Below are 25,975 nucleotides of genomic sequence, written 5' to 3' on the forward strand. Positions count from 1 at the left end.
CACTTTTAAATTAGATTTAACTTTATAAAATTATAAAGTCACTTTAGGAGAAAAATTAAATTCTTTTGGACACTTTTCCCTAGGCCAAAGATCAAAGCCTAAGGGAACCACCTGTCCTCCGGTACCAAATTTCAACACTCCCTCTTATCGAGGAAGGTGTTCCTCACCACACCCATCTTGTCTCTGAAGTAGACATGCTTGCCCCGTGGTAAGGCTTTGGTAAGAATATCTGCAACCTGCTCATCAGTGGAAATATACTCAAGTTTCACAACTCCCTTCTGAACATAGTCTCTGATGAAATGATATCTGATCCGATATGCTTTGACCTGTCATGAAATACTGGATTCTCCGTGAGTTTAATGCAACTCTGATTATCACAGTAAATCACTGAAGGTCTCAACGGCTGACCAAATAAGCCAAACAACATCTTGTGAAGCCAGATGGCCTCACAACTAGCTAGACTGGCTACCATATACTCTGCTTCCGCTGAACTCAGTGCTACTGACTGCTGCTTCTGGCTGAACCATGACACTACTGTTGAACCCAACCCAAAACAACACCCTGAAGTGCTCTTCCTATCAGAAGCACAACCTGCCCAATCAGAATCAGTGTACCCTGCCAATATCACTCCATCTCCCTGCCTGTAGTCCAGACCATAATCCACTGTCCCCTGCAAGTACCGCAAAATGTGTTTTGCAGCCACCCAGTGAACCTTCCTAGGCTCACACATAAACTGACTCATCGTGTTGACTGCAAAACATATATCTGGTCTAGTGTTGACGAAATACATCAAGGAACCAATCAGCTGCCTGTACAATGTGGGATCCACCAACTCGGAATCCGAAGCATGAAGCTTCTTCCAGTTGGTGATCATCGGTGTCGACATGGGTCTACAATCCTCCATGTGGAATCTGCTAAGGATGTCCACAATATACTTCCCCTGCCCCAGGAAGAAATGCCTCTCCTCCTGCCACACCTCCAAACCCAAAAAGTAATGCATCAAACCGATGTCCTTCATCTCAAACTCTGCCGCAAGATCTCTCTTGCAGTGCTCTATGAGTCTCTCTGCACCTGTAATGATCAAGTCATCCACATACAGCACCAGAATGAGAGGCTCCTCACCAATCACAATAAAGTAAAGGTTCGGATCTGCCTCACTCTTTGTGAAACCCATCCCCTGCAAGTATGTATCTATCCTGGAGTACCAAGCTCTGGGAGCTTGCTTCAGGCCATAAAGGGCCTTCTTCAGTCTGCACACATGGGACTCCTTCCCATGCACCTCAAAGCCCTGTGGCTGCTCAATGTACACCTCCTCCTGTATGAAGCCATTGAGAAATGCGGTCTTCACATCCATCTGGTGGATCTTCCAACCCATCTCTGCTGCTATCGATATAATGGAGCGGATCGAAGTATATCAAGCCACGGGAGCGAAGGTCTTCTCATAATCAACTCCCTCTACCTGGGAGAACCCTCTAGCCACAAACCTTGCTTTGAATTTCTCAATGCTGCCATCTGCAGCATGCTTTACCTTGTAAAGCCATCTGGAAGTAACCACGGATTTGCCCTCAGGCCTCGGCACCACCTCCCAAACATCATTCTTCATGATAGAAGAATACTCCTCCTGCATGGCCTCTCTCCAGACCTGCTGGCTAGCTGCCTCCTCATAGCTAGAAGGCTCAGAGTCAAGGATGCTGGTAACCATCGCCATATAGCTACAAAACCTCTCATGTGGTCTACTCTCTCTGACCGGCCTCTTCGGCTCAGCAACAGATGTGGCATCTCTCAAGGTGTCCTGAAGCCACTTGGGCTTCCTCTTCCCTGAGCATGCTTCTCTCATAGGAGAATGAAACTCCTCCTCCTCATCACCATCAGTAGTCTGAACTCCTGACTGTCTGTCTGCTGTCCTCCTGCCTGCACCTGAACCTGTAGAAGCTGAGGTACCATGTGAACTGTCCATCAGTGGACTCCCTAGTGAACTGCTCTGCATGCTGCCCGGAGCACCACCCCTCTGGCTCGATGAGCCACTGCTCACTGACGGACCTGACATCCTCATAGATGTACCTCCTGATCCTCCTGATCCCTGCCCACTGGATCCCTGCGACTGACTCAACTGCTGCTGAGGGTCTGGCTGATCCAGATACTCTAACTCCCGTGACCTCCTAAAGGCCCTGTCCTCCTCGAACTTCACATCCCGTCTGACAACAACTCTCCTCTGTGCAGGAATGTAAATCCGAAAGGCCTTTGAGGTCTCACTGTAGCCCACAAAGATACCCTTCTCTGCGGTGGGCTCTAGTTTGGTCCTCTTCTCCTTGGGTATATAGGAGTATGTTATGCATCCAAAGATATGAAGATGACCAATATCAGGCTTCTTCCCAGAGAAAGCCTCCTCCGGAGTCATGTGCCCCAAGGCACGATGCAGACTCCTGTTCTGCAAGTAAACAGCTGTGTTGCAGGCTTCTGCCCACAAGAACAATGGCAACCCCTGATCATGTAACATGGCTTTGGCAGCCCCCATGATGGATCTGTTCTTCCTCTCTGCAACTCCGTTCTGCTGGGGGTTGTAAGGAACAGTGAACTCCCTCCTAATGCCTGCCTCCGCACAATAGTCAACAAACTCTACAAGGGTGTACTCTCCTCCATTGTCCGACCTCAAGGACTTGATCTTTCGACCTGTCTGAGTCTCCACAAGAGCTCTGAACTCCTGAAACCGCTTGAAGACCTCACTCTTGGTCTTCAAAAAATAAATCCAGGTCCTCCTGGAGTGATCATCAATGAATAACACATAGTACTCATATCCACTCAAGGAAACATGAGACATCCGACCGCTCACATCGGAATGAATCAAATCAAGTATCCCCGTCGCTCTGCTGTCACTGCTGGGAAAAGGGGATTTGGCAAACTTGCCCATCGCACAACCTCTGCAAGTATCAAAGTGATCAGTATTGAAATCTGGCACACTTGTAGTGATCTCCCGCAATGTCCTCAAGGCTCCATGATACATATGTCCCATCCTGCGGTGCCAAATCTCACACAGCTCAGAACTGCTAGCTCTGCTGTCGGTACTACTGCTCAATGCCAAAAGGGGCTGGAATGCAAACTTGTACACCTTTGCATGGCGTACACCTATCACTCTAGCTGAATCAGTTGGAGTGTCCCTGGGATACATCAACACCTGTCCTCCCTTGAACAGTACCTCATATCCTCTGTCCTCCAAAGCTGAGACGGATATGAGGTTCTTCCTCATCCCTGGCACATAAAGAACCTCTGACACCTTCAAGGGAGGTTTGGACTCCCTCTGAAATGTCACTGTCCCCACCCCGACTGCTCTAACAACTCTGTCATCACCGAGTACTACCTCAATATCAGTGCCACTCTCTGAAAGCTCTGAGAAGTACTCACGGACTCCTGTCATATGACGTGAAGCCCCACTGTCCACATACCAGATACCTGAAGATGCTCCGCTAATCGAGGGAAAATCATGCTCCCTCTGAACCTGTGTGGCAGGTGATCCTGCACTAGAGGACTCACACGTAGTGAACGCAAACTCTCGGTCAAAACGACCTGCAAAGTCCTCAATCTCTGCTGAAGCTGCCACGTCCTGGTTCTTCCCCTTCTTCTTCTTCTTCTCCGGACACACAACTGCATAGTGTCCCATCTTTTGACAATTCCAACACTTCACATTGGAATAGTCCTTCTGTGAGTTACTCTGTTTACCTTTACCTTTGCCTTTGCCTCCACCACCGCTTGTGGAAGCCTGCTTCATCCCTTTGCCTTTCTTGCCTCCTGCCACCAGTGCTACATCCTCATCCTGCTCAACTGGCTTGGCTGCCCCAAGCTGACCTTTCCTGATCTCTGTCTGAATACAATCATCCCAAAACCTCTCCCATGTGGGAAGGGTCTCACGTGCACAAACCCCATCAGCAAAGTTCAACCATGAACGGGGGAGGCCATTCACTGCAATACGCACCAACTCAGTGGATGGAATGGCCTCTCCAATCGCTGCCAACTCATCTCTCACATTGGTAATCTTTGTGAGATATCCAGCTGCACTATCATTCCCCATCTTAATGTTCTTCAGCTTCTCCTTCAGGACCATCTTCTGGTTCTCATTGGTACTCTGGTAGAGATTGGACAATGCTGTCCACATCTCATGGGCATTGCTCTTTCCTCTCACATGAGGAATGCAATGGTCTTTGATTCCGTCTAGAATCAGCCTCTTACCCTTATTGTTCTTCTTTTTATACTCAGCCAACTGAGTAACATCAGTGGGCACAACAACAGGGTTCTGTGCGGTATGCACCATGATATCCCAGACTTCTGCCTCCTCAAAGATATTCTGCATTCTCTCCTTCCAAACGCTGTAATTTATATGCCCATCCAGCCTATCCTCCACCCTCAATCCCAATGACATCCTGCTGTCCTAAAACTGAAAAATAGCACTGCTGTAGTAAAGATAAAATTGCTGTTTATGAAAAAATCAGCTTGCTGGAATTTTCTGAGTGAAAAATCAGCAACTGTAATTTTTCCTTTTGCTGTCCCAAACTGCGCTTCAGCACTCAAGCTCTGATACCATGTAAAAATCTCTGTTTTCCCACCTCGGTTTTCAGTTTCTCCTTATTTCTCCCATGTAGTTAAATGCCCATTCCCATAACCATACATTTAACAGACTGAAAAAAATAAATATTGCTGAAAACACAAATTCTGGAAATTTTTCAGAATGCTGGAAATTGCAGAATTAAAAAATCAGCAATCAAAAACAGCCATTAAAACACATTAAAACACTGATATTTTTGGTCAACTTGACCCTGGAAAAACCCCCTACAACTCTTGGGGAAAACCAGTTTGAGAGCTCTTCTTTATTTCTGAAAATTGCCTTTTTACAATGAGAATTATTCAGCAAAAAATCAGCAAGCAAATTTACAACTTATCTCCTTTCTCGTGCCTCACAGCAATCTGGAAATTACAGCAAACAGGACAGCAATAAATGCTGTACGGCCTCCGTTTTGTGTGCAGAAAAATCAGCAAACTGCTCCTTGATTTTTTGTGCAAAAATCTGCCTTTCAATATGTGCTGAATCAGCTGTACAAATCTGCTCAACTGTTGCCTTGGAATGTGTGCCAAGCTGCTGTCTCCTTCTCTTCCCTGCTCAGAAATCTCTCTTGCTCTCCTTCTCCCAATCTGCTCATGAAAGAATGAATGACCTTTTCCTCCTTTTCCTCCTTTAATATAACTCCAAGTGACTTTTGGGTGATCTCTAAATCCAATGGCTGAAATAGATTTAGATCAATGGCTGAGATTAAATGCTCATTTAAATCTCACTTTCTATTTTTTAATTCACCCCACTTTAATAAAGACCCACTTAGTCATTTATTTCCAAAGTCACTTTTCCTTTCTAATTTTTCATTTACTTTATAAAAGTTACTTTAAAATTAGACTTAGTAACTTTATCACTTAAAGTCACTTTTAAATTAGATTTAACTTTATAAAATTATAAAGTCACTTTAGGAGAAAAATTAAATTCTTTTGGACACTTTTCCCTAGGCCAAAGATCAAAGTCTAAGGGAACCACCTGTCCTCCGGTACCAAATTTCAACAATCCATTTGCTCATACACCTCGCCAATCACTGGTTTGTCTGTATCTGCAAACCGAATCATGTGATAAATTGGCTTGGTGAAATCCAATACCTGCCTCACAGTTGTCCAAAACTGCCCATCAAGAGCGGCCTCCTCCACCGTTTCAAAACCTGCCATGTCAGCTACATTTGTAGCGCTTTCCTTTAACACCTGCCAATGTGGACTTGATACCATGCTAGCTAATGCCTCTCTTACTTTCAAAAGGCGCCTGAAGGTGAGGTAATAGCTACCAAATCTAGTCCTCGCAATCTTCAGCAACTCCAATCTCGAGTGACTGCGGAAAAGGCCATGGGTATTGCTATGATTTGTAATAAATTTTATCATTTTTTTTCCTTTCTTGTACAAATCACCAATCCATTGGTATTGTTCATTTTTGTTTTTGACAATATCATGCAACAGAAGGTTCAATGTGTGAACCAAACACCCAGACCAAAATATGTTCGGGTATTTATCCTCAATAATTGCTCCCGCTGCCTTACAATTAGGAGCATTATCAATGATGACTTGGATGACATTGTATGGGCCAGTACGCTCAATTGTTTCAAGTAATGCTTCTGCAATGTTGATAGCGGTCTTGAACTTGTCTGAGTAATCATGTGCAGCTAGAAAGATGGGACCACTAACAGACACAGCAAGAACACTTATCAATGGCTTGCCTTTTACATTTGTCCATCCATTAGATACAATGGACACCCCATTGTCAGTCCAAGAACTTGTCATTTTATTCAAAGAATGTGATATTTTTGCTTTTTCATGATCAAGGCCAACAGTTCTTGCCTTGTCATACCTAGGGCTCTTGTATCCTTTAGGGGCATCATTTATGGCAGAAACCATTTCGTGCCAATAAGGTGAGCGTAGAACATTGAATGGTATCCCACATGCATAGAGGAACCTGTAAACTTTTGAATCCACATCATTCCTACACCCCTCATCAAGGAAATCTGATATGGTTCTACGCCTTAAAGATGATGACCCTGTGCCTCCATGTCCATATCCACTGCCTTGGGAGGATGCTGAAGGAGTTCTTTGTGATTGTGAGCTTGGTTCAAAGAAACCCCTTGATCTTTTTGTTCTGTATTGGGCGTCCTCCTCTTCCTTTATGTATTTGGCTCTATCTGCTGTTGACACCGCTGCACAAGTTTTGATTCCTATTTGTTTCTCTCCATCCCATGGCCTTTTCCCGCAGAGGTGTCTTCTAGCACGGGTGTATGAGCCTGTGTAATCAGTGTTGCAATGGGGGCAATGAAATTTAGTGGTTCCACCCCTCTCCCTGTTTCAGCCCTGTGAACATATTTCCACAATGGAGTTTGGTCTTGTTTAGTTTTTTGAGGGTCATGTTCACCCTCCTCCACCTCCTCCTCACTGGGGTTTTCACCCATTTGACTTCCTCCGGCTTCTTCATCCACCTCTTCAGTTTGAGGCCCCCTCCGTTTCCTACTCTCCACCACCATAATAACCATAAAAGGGACCAGGAAGAGGAAAATGCCAATAAATATCCCCAGGTCCATGGTGTTTGATGTTTGTAGGGTTTTGAGTCTTGAATCTGCAAATTAATTTAGTTTATTGGGATTAATTCATTTAATTTATTAATTTAATTTAAATACATGATTTTTAAACAGTTAAACTCAAACAACTAAATTAAATCAACTAAATTAACTACCTAACCAGCTAAACTAACTAGATTACTAAGTTACTTACCTCTGCAGGCTTGCTCCTCGCTCCTTGGCAGTTGCTCCTCGCTCCTCAGCACTTGCTCTTCGCTCCAATGCTCTTGCTCCAGCTCCAACTTGCTCAATGAAGTGTGGCCTTATAAAACAAATTTTTTTTTCTAAAATTTTTAATTTTTTCGGGTCCGGCGGATTTTTTTTTTCCGCCGAACCGCTCCTCGATCGCTCCCGGGCATTAAAAAACGCTCTGGGAGCGCGGGAGAGATCGCTCCCTGAGTCGCTCCCTAACAGACCAGGGAGCGTAAATTTTTTTACGGGAGCGCGCTCCCGAGCCGCTCCCGCCTGGAGCGCGCTTCGGGAGCGGGTTCGAAGGGGGGGGGCGCTCCCCCGCAACACTGCTATGGATTAAGAAACAGAGCAAATAAAGAGGGCATACAAGGATGAAGTGGCTAAGTATGGGCCCATTTGGGCAATCATTTATGAAAGATGGAACAATCAACTCCATCGCCCTATACATGCAGCTAGGTATTTTTTGAACCCACGGTATCATTATAAAGCTAACGAGATAGGAGCTTTGAACGGGGAGGTTAGAGATGGATTGATTGACTTCATTGATCGCATGATCCCATTGGAGTGCGATAAGCTAGAGATACACCGATAGGTCACAACCTTCAGCAATGCCTCAAGTACCTTTGGGAAGAACCTAGCAAAGATTGCAAGGGACGCAGATGAGCTAGGTAAACAAAAATTCCAATTTTCAAATTCTTAATACTTATTTTATTAAATTGTTTATAATTTGAAAGTTGGATATAATTTGCTATTTTGTTGAGCTAACTCATTACACTCCTATGTTTTTTGTAGAAAAATGGTGGGAGGCTTTTGGTAGCCATTGTCCTGAATTGCAGAAGTTTGCAATTCGTATTTTGAGTCAAACTTGTAGTGCTACTAGGTGTGAGCACAATTGGTCTGTCTTTGAGAGGATTCACACGAAGAAGAGAAACCGTTTGGATCAAAAACTGTTAAATGATCTAGTCTATGTCCAATACAACCTTCGGCTTAGACGCAACCAATTGTTGAACAGAAGACTTGATTTAGATCCCATTTTGTTGGAAGACATTGATCCAACATCAGATTGGGTAGTGGAGAGTCATCCAGCAGAGTTTCATTCTGATGAGGATATTGATTATGATTATGAGACTTAACATCACTCGAACATAATGTTTAGTTGAATGCAAATCCTGATCCACTTGTACCAGCCTTAGCCTTAGGGCCAGCAAGTCCTCCAGTTGGAGGTGCTTCCTCTGCTTAGCCACGACAGAAGCGCATATCTTGTCTATCTCAGCTTGCCGCTGCTGCACAACCTGCCAGTGCTACCACTTCTACAGTTGCACTTGGAGATGATGATGAGGAGGAGCCATGGGGCCCCTAGTCTGACTCTGATCCAGAGGTTGATCTAGATGATCTTAGCTCCTCTAGCAGTAGCCAGTAGTATTGGTCACAATTTACTTTTGTTGTAGAGGCCATTTCTAGCCTCCTTGGTTATGTGTTTTTGTTTTGATCTCTATATCATCATCATGTATGTATTGGACAGTGCACTGGGTGCCATTTTGATATAATGGATATATTCATGAGCCTACTTTGATCATATGTTGTCTTCTATCTATATCCTAATGATGTGTGTTTGGATTCTGGAAAGATGAATGAAAGTCTTTCAAATTTTTTTTTTTATAAAAAGAAAAATTAATGTATATTTTACAATGACCAAGTCATTGAAATCGAGCCGGCCGAGTCAATACCGAGCCAGATTCGGAGTCGGAGTCGACCCTCGACCGAGTTGGAGTCAGATTCGAAGTTTTAAAACATTGTACCTCATATTTGAAGCCCCACCTTCATCGGGTGAACTGGCTAGATGAAGAGATGAGTGATCTGAGAGTGGCTAGCTGTGGATCAAGTGGGGTTGCTAGCTGGCAAGCTGGATCGAATGGATGAAAATTTTTCACTTGAGGGTTACCCACAGGCTAGTGGGTAACAATACCTATTAGTGGTTTGTTTCATTTAATATTTTTTTCCTTCTCACGTGGCTAATATTACTGAACTTAAATCTGTATTGTCATTTTTCAAGTCAATGAGACTTTTGGAAATGGCCTCATGTTTTGAAACCTTGCATTGTGAATATGTCCTGCTTGAACTCTAATAATTTTACTTTGGTATTAATAGAATTTTGTGATATTTGAGGAAAGATAGTACTCTTCTATCTTTGATAATTCACATTAGTTGGGGTCTATTTTGAACTTACATTTATGTTGTCACTATACAAAGTTTGAGCAATACTTGGTTGCATGTCTGGAATCTTTCATGATTTATTTGTTGTTGGCTTTGAATCTTGATAATGCACTTTACAAAGAAGAGTTTTTTCATGCAAGTTTAAAAGAGACTTAGTAGTTGTCTTCCTCTAAGAAGTAACTATTTGATCCTGTTCTCATTCTTCATCATTTATTTGGCTTATGGTGAATTGATATTGTGTGCAGGATGCTAGTCATATGGATTTTGGTGAATTATATAGTGTGCAGGGTGCTTATTATTTGCCTTATGGTGAATTTGTATTGTGTGAAGAGTTGTGTGTGCAGGGTGCTTATCATTTGGCATATTGTGAATTTATATTGTGTGCAGGGCGCTTATCATTTGCCTTATGATGAATTTATATTGTGTACAGGGTGCTTATTATTTGGCTTATAGTGAACTTATACTGTGTGCAGGGTTCTTATTGCATATGCAAATGGGTTGATTATTCTATGGGACATTTATGAAGCTCATGTGGTTGCAGTCAGAGGTTGTTCAGCTCTTCAACCCAAGAATAGTAATGCAGCCAGTTCTCCAAATGACACGGGAGATGAAACATCTAGGCTAGATACAAATGACGATAATGAAGAGAAAGAAATTTGCTGTGCATGCTGGGCATCTGCAGATGGAAGTATCCTTGCTGTTGGTTACACTGATGGAGATATCTTGTTATGGAATATTCCTTTTGGTTCTTCTGGTAAACACCAGCATGAAGGCATCGACACTTCTTCAATTAAAACTTTTTCCAAACTACAGCTGTCTTCTAGCAAAAGAAGAATCCCTGTAATAGTATTACGATGGTGTGCAAGAGGAAAGAACACTTCAGGAGGGGGACAACTCTTTATATATGGTGGCAATGAAATAGGAAGCTCTGAAGTTCTGACGGTTTGTCTTGAAATCCATTTTGACTTACTGGATGATGTTACATTTCTTTATTAGTTTCTGGTGAAATCTATCAAAATTTGTTGGGTCGTGGTTAACTTTTTTGCTGGCATTTATCTTAATCTAAGGAGGAGTTCTGATGCAAGACTAATGTGTGTAAGCTGTGACATTGTATGGATCAGGAGAAAAAGCTTTTGTTCAATTTCCTGATTTTTCATTGTATTATGATACATATCTAATTAAGTGATCCATTTATGGGTTATTGTTGGTTTAGTGCAATTTCAAAATATGGCTGTAGGATGAGGGGGTTTGACCATTACTAGGCATTGCTTAACTATGTTTTGGAATTGCAACTTTCAGTGGGAGTTTGTAAAACACTCGCAGATTGGCCACACTATTTATTGGTTATTGCAGGTTTAGTGCAATTTCAAAATATGGTTGTAAGATGAGGGGGTTTGATCATTAGGCATTGCTTAAGTATGTTTTGGAATTGCAATTTTCAGTTGGAGTTTGTAAAACACTTGCAGATTGGCCACACACACTTTGCTGGTATTGTTTGTGATCCATTTATGGGTTATTGTTGGTTTAGTGCAATTTCAAAATATGGCTGTAGGATGAGGGGGTTTGACCATTACTAGGCATTGCTTAACTATGTTTTGGAATTGCAACTTTCAGTGGGAGTTTGTAAAACACTCGCAGATTGGCCACACTATTTATTGGTTATTGCAGGTTTAGTGCAATTTCAAAATATGGTTGTAAGATGAGGGGGTTTGATCATTAGGCATTGCTTAAGTATGTTTTGGAATTGCAATTTTCAGTTGGAGTTTGTAAAACACTTGCAGATTGGCCACACACACTTTGCTGGTATTGTTTGTGCTTGATTGCCAAAGCCCAATTATATAGAATTCATTCTGTTCATTTAGCTGTGGCATGTGAAAAACCTGATTATGAGGAGGTGAAGCTTTTTCTCTTGATTCCACATGTTCTCCAGTTTTGACCAAAGCCTTGATTCATTGAAGTTAAATATAAATATAACAAAGTCACATGCATACTTCTAATGACTAACTTACTGAGAACTAAGATTGGAAAGATCTTTGGTGTATGGCTACACTCTTAAATAGGTTTTAGGGGGGCCTAGGGTTGTTTTGGAGGTGCAGCCACCCCACAAGAAATATTTATGTTTTAGAAAAAGATGACTTTTTTGGGTCCCGAGTTGTGTCATACAACACCATATGGAAGCGGTCAGTTCGTTGCAAAAAGGCTGGTTTAATACTGAGTTGGCCTTTTTCGGTCCTTGACCACAGTTCAGACCATTTTTTTGCCTAAAACCAGTTGGATTGGCTGACTCAGTCTAGTCTGGTAGGGTTTTGATGACATTGAAACAAATAAATATTCTCATTTTATATTAATTAGATATCTTAAATGCCCTCTTTTTTTGAAATGCTTCATCATCAAAACATTTGAGGAAATCAGACAAAAATACTGATGTGTCTTGAAAGCCTATTGATACATTGTAGGTGCATTAATCCAACCGATATAAGCAAATACTACAGTTAGTTGATGAGACTCTGAATTGAATTTCTCTCGTGATGATACCAAGCATGCTATTGTAGATAAGGCCTTGAAATAATACTCAGATTCGTTGGACTGTGAGAAAATTCTCACCTACATTCGAAATAATTTGGTTGTCGATAAATTGTCTTATTAAAACGATGACTATTATGATTAGGATCACAAGGTTCAAGTTTTGGAGATTGTACTTCTGAATTTTCTGACCCTTTTCTGACCCGACTTTGACTTTGTCTTTGAGTTCATTTTTCTGTGACTCCATTTTTGCGTCTGCTTCTTGTTGAATTTTTCCTAGTTTGAATTTTGGTTTAACTGGTCACATTGGGTAGCAACTATTTTTTTATGTTAATTTGGCAGCTTAGTGACAAATTCCAATCATTGGACTAGATTCCTCATTCCGAGAGGACCAAAATTGACCTTTGAAGAACTGGATTTGGATAAGGGAAAGTGTATTTTTGAAGTGAAGTCCACAATGACACATTTGATCAAGTCGGCCCAAGGACAAATTGCCCCCCATCCAACACCTATAAATACGAGTGACCTCAAGCTCATTTGGACATCACCACACAACTTCTCTTCTTCTCTCCCAATCTGATTGGTTCGTACAGGTCTGAGGCAGCTATTCTCTTCACACGTCTGGGCAAGAAGGATGAAATTACAGGTCGCTGAAATCTGAAGCTGTTCCTCAACTTTGACCAGCATTGACTTTGACTTTTTGGGCTGATTTTTGGTTCAATTTTTTTGGGAATATTTCTCTCTCCTGGCTGCATTTTTGGGCACTAAGACCGAGGCAATTGGAGCACATTGACCACAGGGGAAATTGCAGACTTGACTGCAGAATTTTCCCTCTCCTTTAACTGAGTTTAACTGAGTATTCTTGGACTGTTTTGGGCTAACTTTGACCAGCAATTGAGGCTGAGTTTGAAGACAGTTGACCGAGCTCCTAAATGACAGATTTGATCATTGACTTGGGACCGGTTAGGGCACGTTGACTGCTGTTGACCAGAATTGCAGATTTATAACAGTTGACCAGATTTGACTATTTCATTTTGGCACATTGATTTTTGGTTGGTTGATTTGTTGGATAATTCAAGGCTTTGACTTTGACTCTCAATGATGGATTTGTGTTCATTGTACTCTCTACTGAACATCTTATGATAATCTAATAGAAGAAGAATTTCAAAGGGTTTTCCCCCTTGTGGGGATTTTCACTGGTCTTTGACCAAATCAGTATCTCTTGTTGAAGTGTTGATTGTCTCCTATTGTCATTGCATTTACTGTTCTTTCTTCAATTACTACTGATTATTGGAAGAATTAACTGTCACTGAAATGATTGCTTAATGTAGGATTAAATTGTGCTGTGATATTCCTACTTAGTGTTTCACTAAGGGAATATCGAATTTTGCTCAATTTTGGCGTATTGCATTGTTTCACTTAGGAAAAGTGGGCCTAGGGGACCCACATTTGATTTTTGGCATGAAGAGCACCCCAACTATAGTGTTCGAGGAAAGATTGCGGCTTTGGTGGAATGTGGGGACCACCACAAAGAGATTTTCGGCCCACATAGAGAGTACGCTCTCATTGGTGCGAAAAAGGTGAGGGAAAGTCGATGTGGACCCACATGGGCAGCGTTGGAGGTAAGTTTATAAACAGAAGGAGGGGCTCTCATTTTGGTTATCATCTATCAAATTTTAGAATTTGTCTTTGACAAGAGCACGCTTGAGCCAAGAGCCAAGTCTACATGTGTTGTTTAGCACATCGAGTGTTTCCGAGCGGGAATTCTAGCTCTTGCTTCGGTGCACTTCGAGTGTCAGCCCTAGGAGGGAGTTCTTCTTCAACCCAATTTGTACCAATAGTAGGAAATCGATCTACAGGAGCAGGGAGAGCCACAACAACGTAAGGATTGCCCAGTCACTGCTAGAGGCACTTCGAGAGTTTGTAGAGTTAGGGGAATTCGAGGAGGAAATTTGGTGGGAAGGTGTTGATTTGGGGTAGCATCGGATGTGCTCTAGCCGCAAAATTTGGTGGAGAGGTTGGGGCACATGAGATCTCCAATACCTAGAAAGGGTTTGGGCAGATTCTAAACAGATCAAGGGATATTAAAATAATTAATATTTTTAATGGAGTTATTAATGTGTATTAATATGAATCTGTGTTAGAGTGGTCCAAAAGACATGGATCAAGCCAGATCTAATCTTAGCCATTGATTAGGGACTTAATTTCGGCCGTTGATATGTCAATAGGAAAAGTATAAGAGGAGGCTTGTGGGTCACTTGGAGAATAGACACCAGAGTGATCAGTCATTCTATTCTCTAGAGCGGGGTTTGCTAAGAGAGATAGAATTAGTGATTGGGAGAGCAGTTGAGGGGCATTGAGTACTGAGAGACAAAGAGGCAGAGATAGTGCCGGGAAAGCAGCAGAGAAGCCAAAGAGAGTGACGCAGGAGCAGCTAGTGCTCATGCAGGGCCACACAGAGGCAACTAAGTGCTGCGCAGAGCACCAGAGAGGCCAACGTAGTTGACGCAGAGGCTTAGAAAGCTGATGCAGGGCCTCCTGGGGCTGACGCAGGGCCAACACTGGGTAGGAGAGGCTGATGCAGTCCAGATTGGGCAGACGCTGGGGTTTCTGGGGCAAATTGGTGTTGAGTAGCTGCTAGAAGGATTATCTGGGGTTTCAGCGAGTAGATTTGTCAGAAACAGAGAGGTATTGTTGCTAAGGAAATTCTTTGTTGCGTAGGCCAGTTTCGGCACCCAGATTGTACTCTGATATTGCTTAATAAGAAAACCCTCAGATAGCTGCACCGGTTTTCCCACATTGGGTTTTTCCGGGGACATTAGTCCAAAAATAATGGTGTCATATGGTGTGTTTGTTTCTGTTTCTTTTTAGTTGCTGATCTGTAATATGTTGAGCATGCACTAGTGTTTATTTTCAGTATTTACATTGTAAATAACTTGTTAAGGAAAATAACAAGTAGGTAGGAATAAATCAGATAAAGTGCATGGAGGGTTTCTAACTAAGTAAACTTACAAACTTCAACAGAAGGCTTGGGAAGCCTTCTAACAGGGTTTGCATGCATTTTGGGGGTGTTTAGTAGCATAATTCTCAAGAGGGTCGAATTACCCAGCAGAAGAGCTAGCCAAACCCAAAAGGGTCAAAATTCTTGGGTCAAGCTTTGGCCAAACCCTTCGTGGGTTATTTTGGGTTTCTTGAGTAGAGGCCAAAATTAATTTCCTGGAATTTTCTAAGCAGTAGAGAGGGCTCTAGCAGTAGATCATTTCAGGCAGCAACAACATTTCTAGGGAATTACAACGCAACACTTGGGCCGAATTGACAAAGCTTGGAGGAGGGTGATTTAGGGATCATTGTGGGCTTTTGCTAGCTTGCTAAGAGCAAGCCCAAGTGCACTCATTCCAACACCTTGATTTTACACCTCTTTCCATTAATAAAATGAGTATACAACGTTGTTTTGGAAGTAGTTTCATGGTCTGATTGTTTTTTCTAGTTTTATGATTTGTTTGCCTATTTTGCTTTGAATATTTACTGTTATTTTTCCCTTAGGGATATTACAGTTGTATCAGAGCTTGACTTGGCACAATCTATGGGAGCAGCACAGTTTATGACACCGGAAGGCTTGGGAAGCCTTCTAACAGGGTTTGACCACGTTGGAGCATGTAGGGGTGACTATCTATGATGATTTCACAAGGAGGGTGTTGGAGAGGTTTGAGAGGAAGGATCCAAAGGAGTATTTCGGGGAGCTGACAAGGCTCAAGCAGATCGGGAGCGCAGAAACCTACATCTCAGAGTTTCTGCGATTGTCTGTGATGGTGCCAGACTTGTTAGAGTCTAGGAGGATTTTCATGTTTGTGGATGGGTTAGCAGAGCCATTGCATGGGTTGGTGAGGTCCAACAGGTCCACTACATTGCAGGATGCAGTTGTGAGGGCCTGAGATTTACAGGATGCCCTACCAAGGGCAAGGGCACCATTACCCCCTAGACGGGGTTTCTAGCAGAGGGGAAGGACATCGAGGCTCCACCACCGAGAGCCAATCAGGGGTGTGGGCAGCTGGATGATGAGACCCAGAGAGACCTCAGGAAGAGGAAACTGTGCTTCACTTGTCAGGAGTCATGGGCACCAAGCCATAGGTGTACAATGGGCAAGGCCCACTATATTGAGGTCTTCTCTAACAGCGATTCATAGGATGAGACCTAATTTGAGATGAGTGGAGAGGACAACGCATCACCGCAGGGAGGAGGAGCACCACCACCACCACTAGGGGGAGTTTCCTTCGCACCTACTAGAGGGGTCCTTGCATCACTACGAGGGGTACCCAAATTCTTGACTATGAGGATTAGAGGCACTATTTAGGGGCAACGTGTCTCAGTTCTGGTGGATAGTGGGGCTACCCACAACTTCATAGATGCACAACTGGTTTAGAGGAAGGGCATCACAACTGAGGAATTTGAGGGATTCTCAGTTCTTGTGCCTGGGGAAAGAACCATGCAGTGCACTCGTTATATGTCTGCCTTGACAGTGACCATGGGGAACTACTCCATGATAGATCATTTCTTTGTGGTAGATGTACCAGACACCAACATAGTGTTGGGAGTCCAATGGCTCTATACGCTTGGCAAAGTCACAACAGACTCGCAGAAGTTGGAGATGGAGTTTGTAGGGCCAGATGGAAAGATCGTGTTGCTTCGGGGGATGCACTCATACCCACCACAGACTGTTTTGGCCCACACGATGGAGGTTGACTTGAGACATGGAGACATTGAGTGCGCTGTGGAGTTGAGGATCTCAGAGGTTGGGGGAAAGCCCAAGCCACCACATTTAGAGGTATAGGTTATTCTTGACAGGTTATTCTTGAGGATCGGGGGGGATTGCAATGTTTCCATTGGATTTTGTCATTTACTAGGGTATGAGACTCGTATTTAATCAAGAGCACCAAGCCCTCTATGTACCTTGATGTTAGTGACATTGGTTGTCGAACTCCTCTATCATGACCCTACTAAAAATGTACCCATCACTCAAACAAAATCTTGACTTGACATGCTACATTTTTTCTATCTTATGTTAATTGCTTAGAGGGTGATATTAATGACAAAGATCCCAAGATAGGCAATGATTTTGATGATATGTAGCTATTTGTTGTAGCATGATTTTTTTGGATGTTAGAGGCCATCTAGAACCTATTTGTTGATGTATTTTCGGTTCAAAGATGGATTGCACTTGGTGCTATTTTGGTTATGTGCACCCTTACATGCTATATAAATGAGAACTTGTAACTTGTGGACGTGGTTGATGAAGATTATAACTTCTAGATGATTGATGTTATATGGTTTAATCCATGTTTTTATGCTTTTTATATCTAATTCATCATTCTACATGCTTTTGTTGACATATATGCATCAAAATATATAAAAACGTATATTATATAAAAATTTGCTCCAGATTCGCTCTCGACCTGGGAGATTTTGAAAATGTCAAGACTATGTGATATGTCTTGCAAATTTACTTCAAAATGAATAAGCCCTAAATTTCTATATCTTCTTCCTTGCAAATCAGTTCTTGCGACTGAATGGAGCCCTGATCATATTTCTGTGTCTAGCTGTTTCGTTTCTATGACCTGCCAAGTTACACTAGTAGCCCTGGCAACATAGCTTTGAATGCTCCTCCATTACAAGGAATGTCAGGCAACCCGAAGTCACTTTGACCCTTTTCTAAGCAAGGGATCTTTTTTACCTCCCTGTTTCACCTTAAATATTTCCATGGCATCCTTTCCACCTAAAAATACTTCAATAAGAGCAAGAGGTAAAAGTCAAATGGTGATGTGCGAGAAGCAATACCTTTTCAAATAAATTTACTTTCATCTATATTTGTAATTGCTGTTGGGCCATTCCTCCTTTCTCCCAGCCACATGCTTGTTGAGTACAGCTTATTTGCTTTTTATTGATTTTCTTTTAAAACAGACAAGCTTGTGAAACCATAAGCCTAAAATTTTCAAATAGGCATATAAATCGAGATATAGATAGTATTTATTCATTTAAATGTTCCAATCTTTTCCACAATTTTGCATGACTTACTCTACATTATCTAGAAATAAGTTTGAGAATTGCATGTAATCAAAATTGTGGTGCAGGGTGTGCACATTTTTATTTTTGTAGAACATTGTACTTGTCAAGATTATATCTTTATTTCTAAAGAAGGGATTCACTCTGTCATCCCACCTCGCAGGTTTTGGGCCTGAAATGGTCTGATGGGCTGGAAAAATTGACTTGTATTTCACGCTTAGATCTTGAGCTTCATGGATCTTTTGCAGACATGATACTGTTACCAAATGCTGGAAGCATGCAGAACCATCTATCTGCTTCATTTCTTGTACTCACAAATCCAGGCTATTTACATGCATATGATGGGGCTAGCATATCACAGTCCTCTTTCAGTACAGAAGAGGAGAGGTCTCCCATTTCTCTTCTGCCTGTTCCCATACAAGCACCATTGGTTGAACCTTGTGTAACTGTGACAAAACTTGTACTTCTTCCTAAAAATGTGAACGCTTCTAAAATATTATCACAGGTATATTTACTTTTGCAGTCTCTAGAATCATCTAGCCATAAAATTGCTTCATAAGAACAGGTTTTCTTTGATGTTCTGGTTGCTAACTTGAGAAGCTATTATTTCATCTCAATATAGCTACCTTGTGCATTGCAATCAATTGCACCATCCAATCTATCATCTGGCACAAAGTGGGCTGTCACTGGTGGAGTTCATGGTTCGATGTCATTTGATAAGAGTTCCAATGTGGAGATTATTTACATAACTGGGCACGAAAATGGCATTGTTAAAGTATGGGATGCATCAGTACCTTTTTTAGGTCTTCTTTGCAGTGTAGAGAATGAGGTGAGATTTGAGAACACTTCTGCTACAATTATGTATACCCTATGTGGTTTCCTATGCAAATGTGTGACAAACCTATTATCAACAGCCTACGTATTTCTGAATATCTTTTCTATAAAATATTATTATTTCATTTGCAAATTCGTTGCACATCTATTGTTTAACAGGTACAAAATGTCAATTTAACGGGAAATAATGCACCCATATCAGCATTGGAGTTTTGCCCAATTTCAAATATGTTGGCTGTTGGAGATGAGGAAGGTTTGGTAAGGATAATATAATTCATGAGTGTTGACATTTGGCAGTGTTGGTCAATCAACATCTCTTACTTCTGTGTGTTGGATGTTACTATTTTATGCAGGTGCGGCTTTACAAGCTCAGTGCCAAATCTGCTGAAGTAAGCTGTCATGTTGTTACAGAAGCTGGAAAGCAAGGTATTTGATTTTAGTTTCAACTTTCAAGTGTTGAAAGGGTGTAAATGATATAATGAAATGTGACAGTGGCTGAATGGCTCTTTCTTCAGAAAATAATAAGTTTTAAGCTGGAGCTGGAGGAAACCTTTTCTTAATGGCAGAACCATAGACCACTCAGTTATCTCTCATTGATATAATATATGATAAAGATGTATGAAATTTTATGACTGAAGTGAGGACTCTGAACAATACCAATAAACTTTACCCTGATACGATAATGGGGTCAGTCCACTGTATTTATAGTAGAGCAGACAAATACCTTAATGCTATAGCTACTCCTGAATTCATAAGAATTAAAATAAAATTATACATATTATTTGGATAGACAAGACTAATATATCCTGGATCCAAATGGCAACAAATGCATTCCTCCATACAGGCAACATGAGACGCTTTATTAGAAATTGATGCAAATAGAATGGTATACTATACAATGCAGAAAATAGAGGTAAGATAATTCTATTGATGTCCAGACTCCTGAAATGACTAAGTAAAACATTGATGGGACTAGAGAACACAATCAGTAGTCACTAGACCTGAATTGCACGGTATGGGGATATAGATAATGTGGAAATGCACTGGATATATCACCCCTCAAAAATTCAGATAGAACATATAAAATGCATGCAATTCTATAACATGATAAGAAAAAACAATCTCAGCTTTATTATAATATATGAACGGGGGTTTTACACGCTGGAATAACAAAATAGCTGAGATAGCTGGCCTCAGCAGATCTACAATAATGCCACAATGGCCCTCCCAAAACACACTAAAAATCAAATAACTGCAACCTGTGAACCTTGAATGGATCCACCAAGGGTAGATGGGTGCTCGCCCAATCTCTCTAAATCACCCGAGGGTTTTCGTCCTGGGGCTACCAATGGAGTAGAGAACCATGTTCTCAACTTCTCATACAAGAAACAATACTCAATTCAAGATGCCCTCCAATGGTCTCCTCCTCTTTTATAGATTTGATGGACTTCTCTAGAACCTTCTATTTTATTATTATTTTAATCATGGAGCACTTTTCCTTCTTTTATTTCAATTAAAATATTCTTTTTAATGTAGCAAAGGGGTAAATTGGCCACCATGTCTCCTCAAGTCAATGAAACTCCTATCTAACCATCCCATCTTGTAGGTCTTCTCGTTTTAGTTCCAACAAGCTATTACAATGAGGTTATCCATTAATCAATCTCTCCGGAATGCCACCTCGAGCATAATTAATTAAGTTATGCCCAATAATAACGTTGATTTTTGAAAGTTGCCGGAATGCGACGACACGAAAGGCAAATTGTGCGGATGATGGAATATGCCAAGCGAATGCCATCAAATACCATAAAAACTCCTCAAAACTCCATCGGGACCCTTGATGACATAAACCTGCTCCACTGACTTGGCCATCTCCTGCCCTGGAAATCTACCTTGGCTATACTATGAAGAAGAATAAAAATGGGGACATGACAGTCCTCTCGCCCCAAGATTGCTTGCCCTTAAGCAATCCAAATCTGTGGACCAATCTGGTGGCCCAACGCACTGAGGCTCAATGCCCAGATCCCATGTAAACCACTGGTCCACGTCATGCCTCCAAGCTATCGAAACATGACTGGATCCTCCAATCCCTGGATCCCGTGCCCATCTCTGATTCAACCTGCTACTAGTAGGTCCACTTGGATCGCAATGCCACCAAGAAGAAGCATCAATGCTCCACGGCTCCGATTGTGCTATAACTCTGGCTGTGAATGCTGCTCCATCCACCGCGTACCAACTCATCAACTCTCTCCAATCCAACCCTTGGCATAGACCAAGGTCAATCCTGTCATGCTGATGTCGTGTTGAAACACTGATGAGTGGCCAGCCTACATCCTATTGCCAACTGAAGCATGTGATATCCCTCACCTTTGAGGGCTCCTGCAATACAACGCGACTAAAAATGATACTCCATCAAAAGGATACCAGTTCTTGATCTCTCACCAATCCAATGCATGGACGCCATGCAAGGGATATGGCTGCTATGCTGAAACCAGTCCATGCTCAACTCCTGATGCTCTACTTGGTCAGTCAAAACATGTCCAAAAAATCCTACCTCTCTCCCTCTAATGAAAAAAAATGGATAAACTGTGTTGCAAGCCCCATCTGTGTACTTCTGGAGGGGGCTCCTGCCTGAAAATGCTGCAGCTCTTCTAGCTGCCACTACATCTATTTGCACCTCATCAATGGGTAAACCCAAACATGGATGCATTGCCACCTCCCTCGATTGATAGGAAGCTCCACACTCCTTCAGTCCACCAATCTCCTGCAAAACGGTCCTATCATACTCCAGCATCTCTTGAAACATGTGTCTGTGAATACGACCTCCTTGGAGGCTGCTTGCACATATGTCTGCTCCACTCTAATGGCTGGCCCTAAGGGTGTCTGCTCATCCTCCATCATGGGCTCGATATGAGCCATTAACTGTCTCTCCAAAAATGGCCCATCTTGCACACTGTGTGTATCATCTGACTCATGCTCCTTTATGCGCTTTCTATGTTGAATCATCAGTCGCTCATCTGCTCCTAGATCTCCTTCCCTCATGGGAACAATCAGCTGCTCACCATACTCCTCTACCACACATGGATGCACATCTGGGCTACTATCATCAACTCCACATGACTGCTCGTGCTCCTCAGAGGTATCATCGTATGAACCCATGGACTCATCCAAAGAAGAATCCTCACCCTGAAAGTCAGAAGGAATCTCCTCCTGCTCTACCTCTGTCATCTCCTCAATGTCACTCAAGCATGAGTGGTCAGGTCCCCAAGGTCCTTTGCAGACAAAGCAAAGTCCCTTCCTCCTCATCTCATTCTTGCTGCATGATCCCCCAAACCTGAGTAGTTCCTCCCTGGTCAACTGTTTCCCGAACAACCCATTGTTCTGCTCAACCATCCTCTCGGTTAGTTCATAAGCAGCAGGTGAGACCAACTGTTCTCTCCTCCAAACAGACAACAATCGAGACTGTAACTCCCGATCAATGGCATCATGACCTTTCATACATGATGACAAGATGGACTGCATGTGTGTTATGACTGTGTCAGGATGATGTTTCCTAAAGCTAAAGAAGCATTGGAACATCTGCAGGATCAAACCATTACACTCAAGATCAAACATGATCTCATAATTCCTAGTCATATCCATAACTTCTAAAATCTCAAGCTTCTTTCCAAAGGTAGAGCCTACACTATGGTCCAAGTCCTGGAAAGTTTCTACTACCAGTCTGAAGACTCTCCTCATAACACCATCATTGTAAGGAGCTATAGGGGCTGTTAGTCTCATGATGTTACTGAGACAAGATGCAATTGGGAGTCTAACCCCTTCACAAGGTTCCTCCAAGAACTTGTGTTGTATGAGAGCGAGCATTGCTGGTTTTAGAGCCCAAATGAGTTCCTTCCCTTATAACTGACTCACTTTGGAGAGGAGTGCATCTAATTCATCTAATTTGAAAAGGGCTTTCCATGTGACCTTCATGTGTTTCAAATCTGTTCCAAGTGCAAGGATTTGTGTCCAATTTCTTGCCCCTTCTGCACATCTCTTGGTGGCTGCTTCTGAAGAATGGTATATACCCTTCTTGAGAAAGGTTTGCTGTTCTGTTTGGGTTTTTGGTCTAGATTGCAGTCCACTAATGTACTGCTGTGATGATTTAAGAGGTGCTTCAAATACTCCATTATTTATACAAGACACCTATAATAATAATGCTCTCAAGACACAACAATAAATACAAACCCTCTCAACAACACTCAACAACAACTCATAACCACAAACAACTCAAGAGTGCTTTGATTCGACCGAGGCCATGACTCACCCAAGAATGGTTTTGGCATTAATACTTTGACAATAATATTTGGTGTTGGATACAAACATTCAGTGACACATATATGGAGAATATGCATAGAAAACATAGAAATTTCGTGGAGGCTCTAGACTGATATATACAAGGGTTCTTCACTTTCCTTTTTGACACTAACTCGACCCACAATGATAAGACCACTGTAATGTTCCAGGCGATTCTAGCAGCAATTTAAAGCAAATCTCCAACCTTCCTAGGCAAATATTTCGAACTCAAGAAATTCACTTTAAAGATAGTAGAAAAATGCTGTCAAATAATTAGTGTGCAATTTGAGCAAAGCAAATTCAGAGGCAATATTTGATCTTCTATCGAGAGCAGATACTTGGACCCAATAGTACTTGACGGTGCATTGCTAGGTGTTGTCGCACAGATTGTCACGACAACGCTCAGACCAGGGGCTGTCACTCTGATCCCTGATCTCTCCGTTTAAGCCTGTCTCCCGCGGCTAAGGGGGGTAGACCCTATGGGAAAATGATTGACCAACTGTGAATTAGTTGGTTTGGGAGACACGAAAGGAAACCAGTACTTAATTGATTTTATTAAATTTACAGACCAGTGCCTTATAGAGTTAATGGCTGAATGAAAATGCTGCGAAGAGATGAACTCATTAACAATCATTTACCATCAGATAACTCAAGTAATGCAAAATATTCAATAGATGCACAATGCTTTAATAGTGATCCAGCGATTAAAACTCAATAACGATATTCCAGCAATTAAAATTTCGAAAGATAAATGCTTTAAACAACCACGTAAAATGCTAACCAGAGATCACAGTCATGTAGTTAATTTTCAAAATGATCATTCATGCATGCCAACTCACATAAGATGATAAACATTCATTCCACATCAAAAAATTTAGCCTTAGCAGAAAAAGATAAAACGTGATAAATCCCTGAGCTAATATTAAATCTGGCAAAAAATTTCCACAATATATTTTTATATTTTTCAAAGAAAATTAAAGACTAAATCAAAAAATCTATATAAAACTAAACTAAAAGAAACATTTTTATTTTTTATTTTTCTTTTAGATAAAAATCAAAACAAATAAAATGAAAATGAAAATCCAAATTTAATTTCTTTTTATTTTTTAACTTTTTCTAGATTTTTATTTATTTTTTATTTATTTGAATGAAAAACAAAATAACTGAGAACCTAAATCTAAATTTAAAATAAGGATTAAATCTAAAACTATAAAATAATCAAAATTATGATCTATATAAAAAAGACTCTTTTTAAATTTTTTATTATTTTATAATTTTTATGATTTTAAAATTTTAAATTTTTTTATGATTTTTTTTTAAACTTTATAATTTTTATGAATTTTAATTTTTGAACCCAAAATGAAACAAAGCCCCCTAAAAAAAGAAAAATAAAATCTAAATTAATCTAATCTAAGGTCTAATAAAAATAAAAGGAACTTTTTAAATCTTTTTATGAATGACTTTAAAATTTAAATGAAACAAAAATTAGAATCTAATCAAAATATAACTAAAAGAAAAGTTACATTTAAGCTAACCTAAATCAAATAAACCTAAAGAAGAAACTTAAAATCGAATTTTTCTTTTTTTTTGATTTTTATTACAATGTAAAAATTTAAATTTAAATCTAAATTAAAAAAAAAAACGTAAAACTTAAATAAAAATGATGAAAATCAACCTACGCTTGATTCCTAACCATATCAAAAAATGAAAATCGTTCTTACACTATACCAATCTAACAACTGTAACAGCTCAAAACGTATTCCCTAGCCGCAAACGCTACGATCGAAGGCAAAAATTAACGCTGACCCTGAAGTAAAAACCTACGCATATAATTTCGTCCACGCACCAAAAACACATTACCTGGCCCGCATATACAAACGCCTTGTTTACTGTTTTACTGCGCAGGTGATGGAGAAAGCTTGACGGCAGCAGATTCGTTTTGCAGATGGGAAATCGAGCAGCGGGCAGCGTATGATCATTTGTCTTTTGCAGGTGCACAGGTCGACGACAGAGGGAACAAGTAGGATGAAGACTCGATCCACGCAGCGCGCAGGTGAGCCAGTTCTGTTAATTGTTCGATGGATGCACAGCTGAGGAAATCGCACAGGTAAATGGGGTTGCCGCAGGCTGGAAATGTATATGCAGGGGATTTGCAGTGAGAGGATTGAAGACTGAACGCAGGAAATTGTGGAAACGTGGGATAGATAGCGTGGGCAGTGCGTGAGAAATTGATGGGAAATCGTAGAGATCACTGTGGGCAGCAAGGCAGAGATGCAGGTCGAGTGAGGGAGGGTTTTGCAGCGTTTTAGAGAAATAAATCTGCAAAGGAATGAAGCTGCGTGAGGGCTGGCAATGAGGGAAGCGGACAGTATGCTGGTAGCGTGCAACAAAGCTTTGAAATGATGCCGAATGAGGAGCTGCGTATAAGGAGAAAAGGACAACAAATATGGATATGCGGGCAGCGGAATGAGGAACTGCAGGTCGATGAGGAATTGTAGTGAAAGAAAGGAGCAGCGATGAGGAGATGGAGGCAGCGAAGAGCTGGGATAGAGTGAAGTCACAGATTTCGAAGTGGAGTTTTGATGGCAACGTTGACAGGTTGCTGAGGAGCAGAATGAAATGGACAGCGAGCAGAGAGTAACTTG

General features: G+C 41.4%; 1 protein-coding gene across 7 annotated transcripts in view; it reads left to right on the plus strand.

Moving 5' to 3' along the window:
- Positions 1-25,975, plus strand: part of LOC149192717 (uncharacterized) — a 473,076-nt gene that overhangs the window by 290,384 nt on the left and 156,717 nt on the right. For all 7 annotated transcript variants that reach the window (XM_089404681.1, XM_089404682.1, XM_089404676.1 and 4 more), the window contains 5 exons: positions 10,058-10,526; positions 18,328-18,669; positions 18,787-18,993; positions 19,158-19,256; positions 19,352-19,424. In XM_089404681.1, the coding sequence (XP_089260807.1) occupies positions 10,058-10,526; positions 18,328-18,669; positions 18,787-18,993; positions 19,158-19,256; positions 19,352-19,424 (1,190 nt within the window). The remainder of the gene's footprint in view (positions 1-10,057; positions 10,527-18,327; positions 18,670-18,786; positions 18,994-19,157; positions 19,257-19,351; positions 19,425-25,975) is intronic.

This window comes from Pinus tabuliformis, chromosome 2_2, assembly GCF_031772625.1.
Source record: "Pinus tabuliformis cultivar Carrire ecotype Pingquan chromosome 2_2, CPIR1, whole genome shotgun sequence".
Classification (NCBI taxonomy): domain Eukaryota; kingdom Viridiplantae; phylum Streptophyta; class Pinopsida; order Pinales; family Pinaceae; genus Pinus; species Pinus tabuliformis.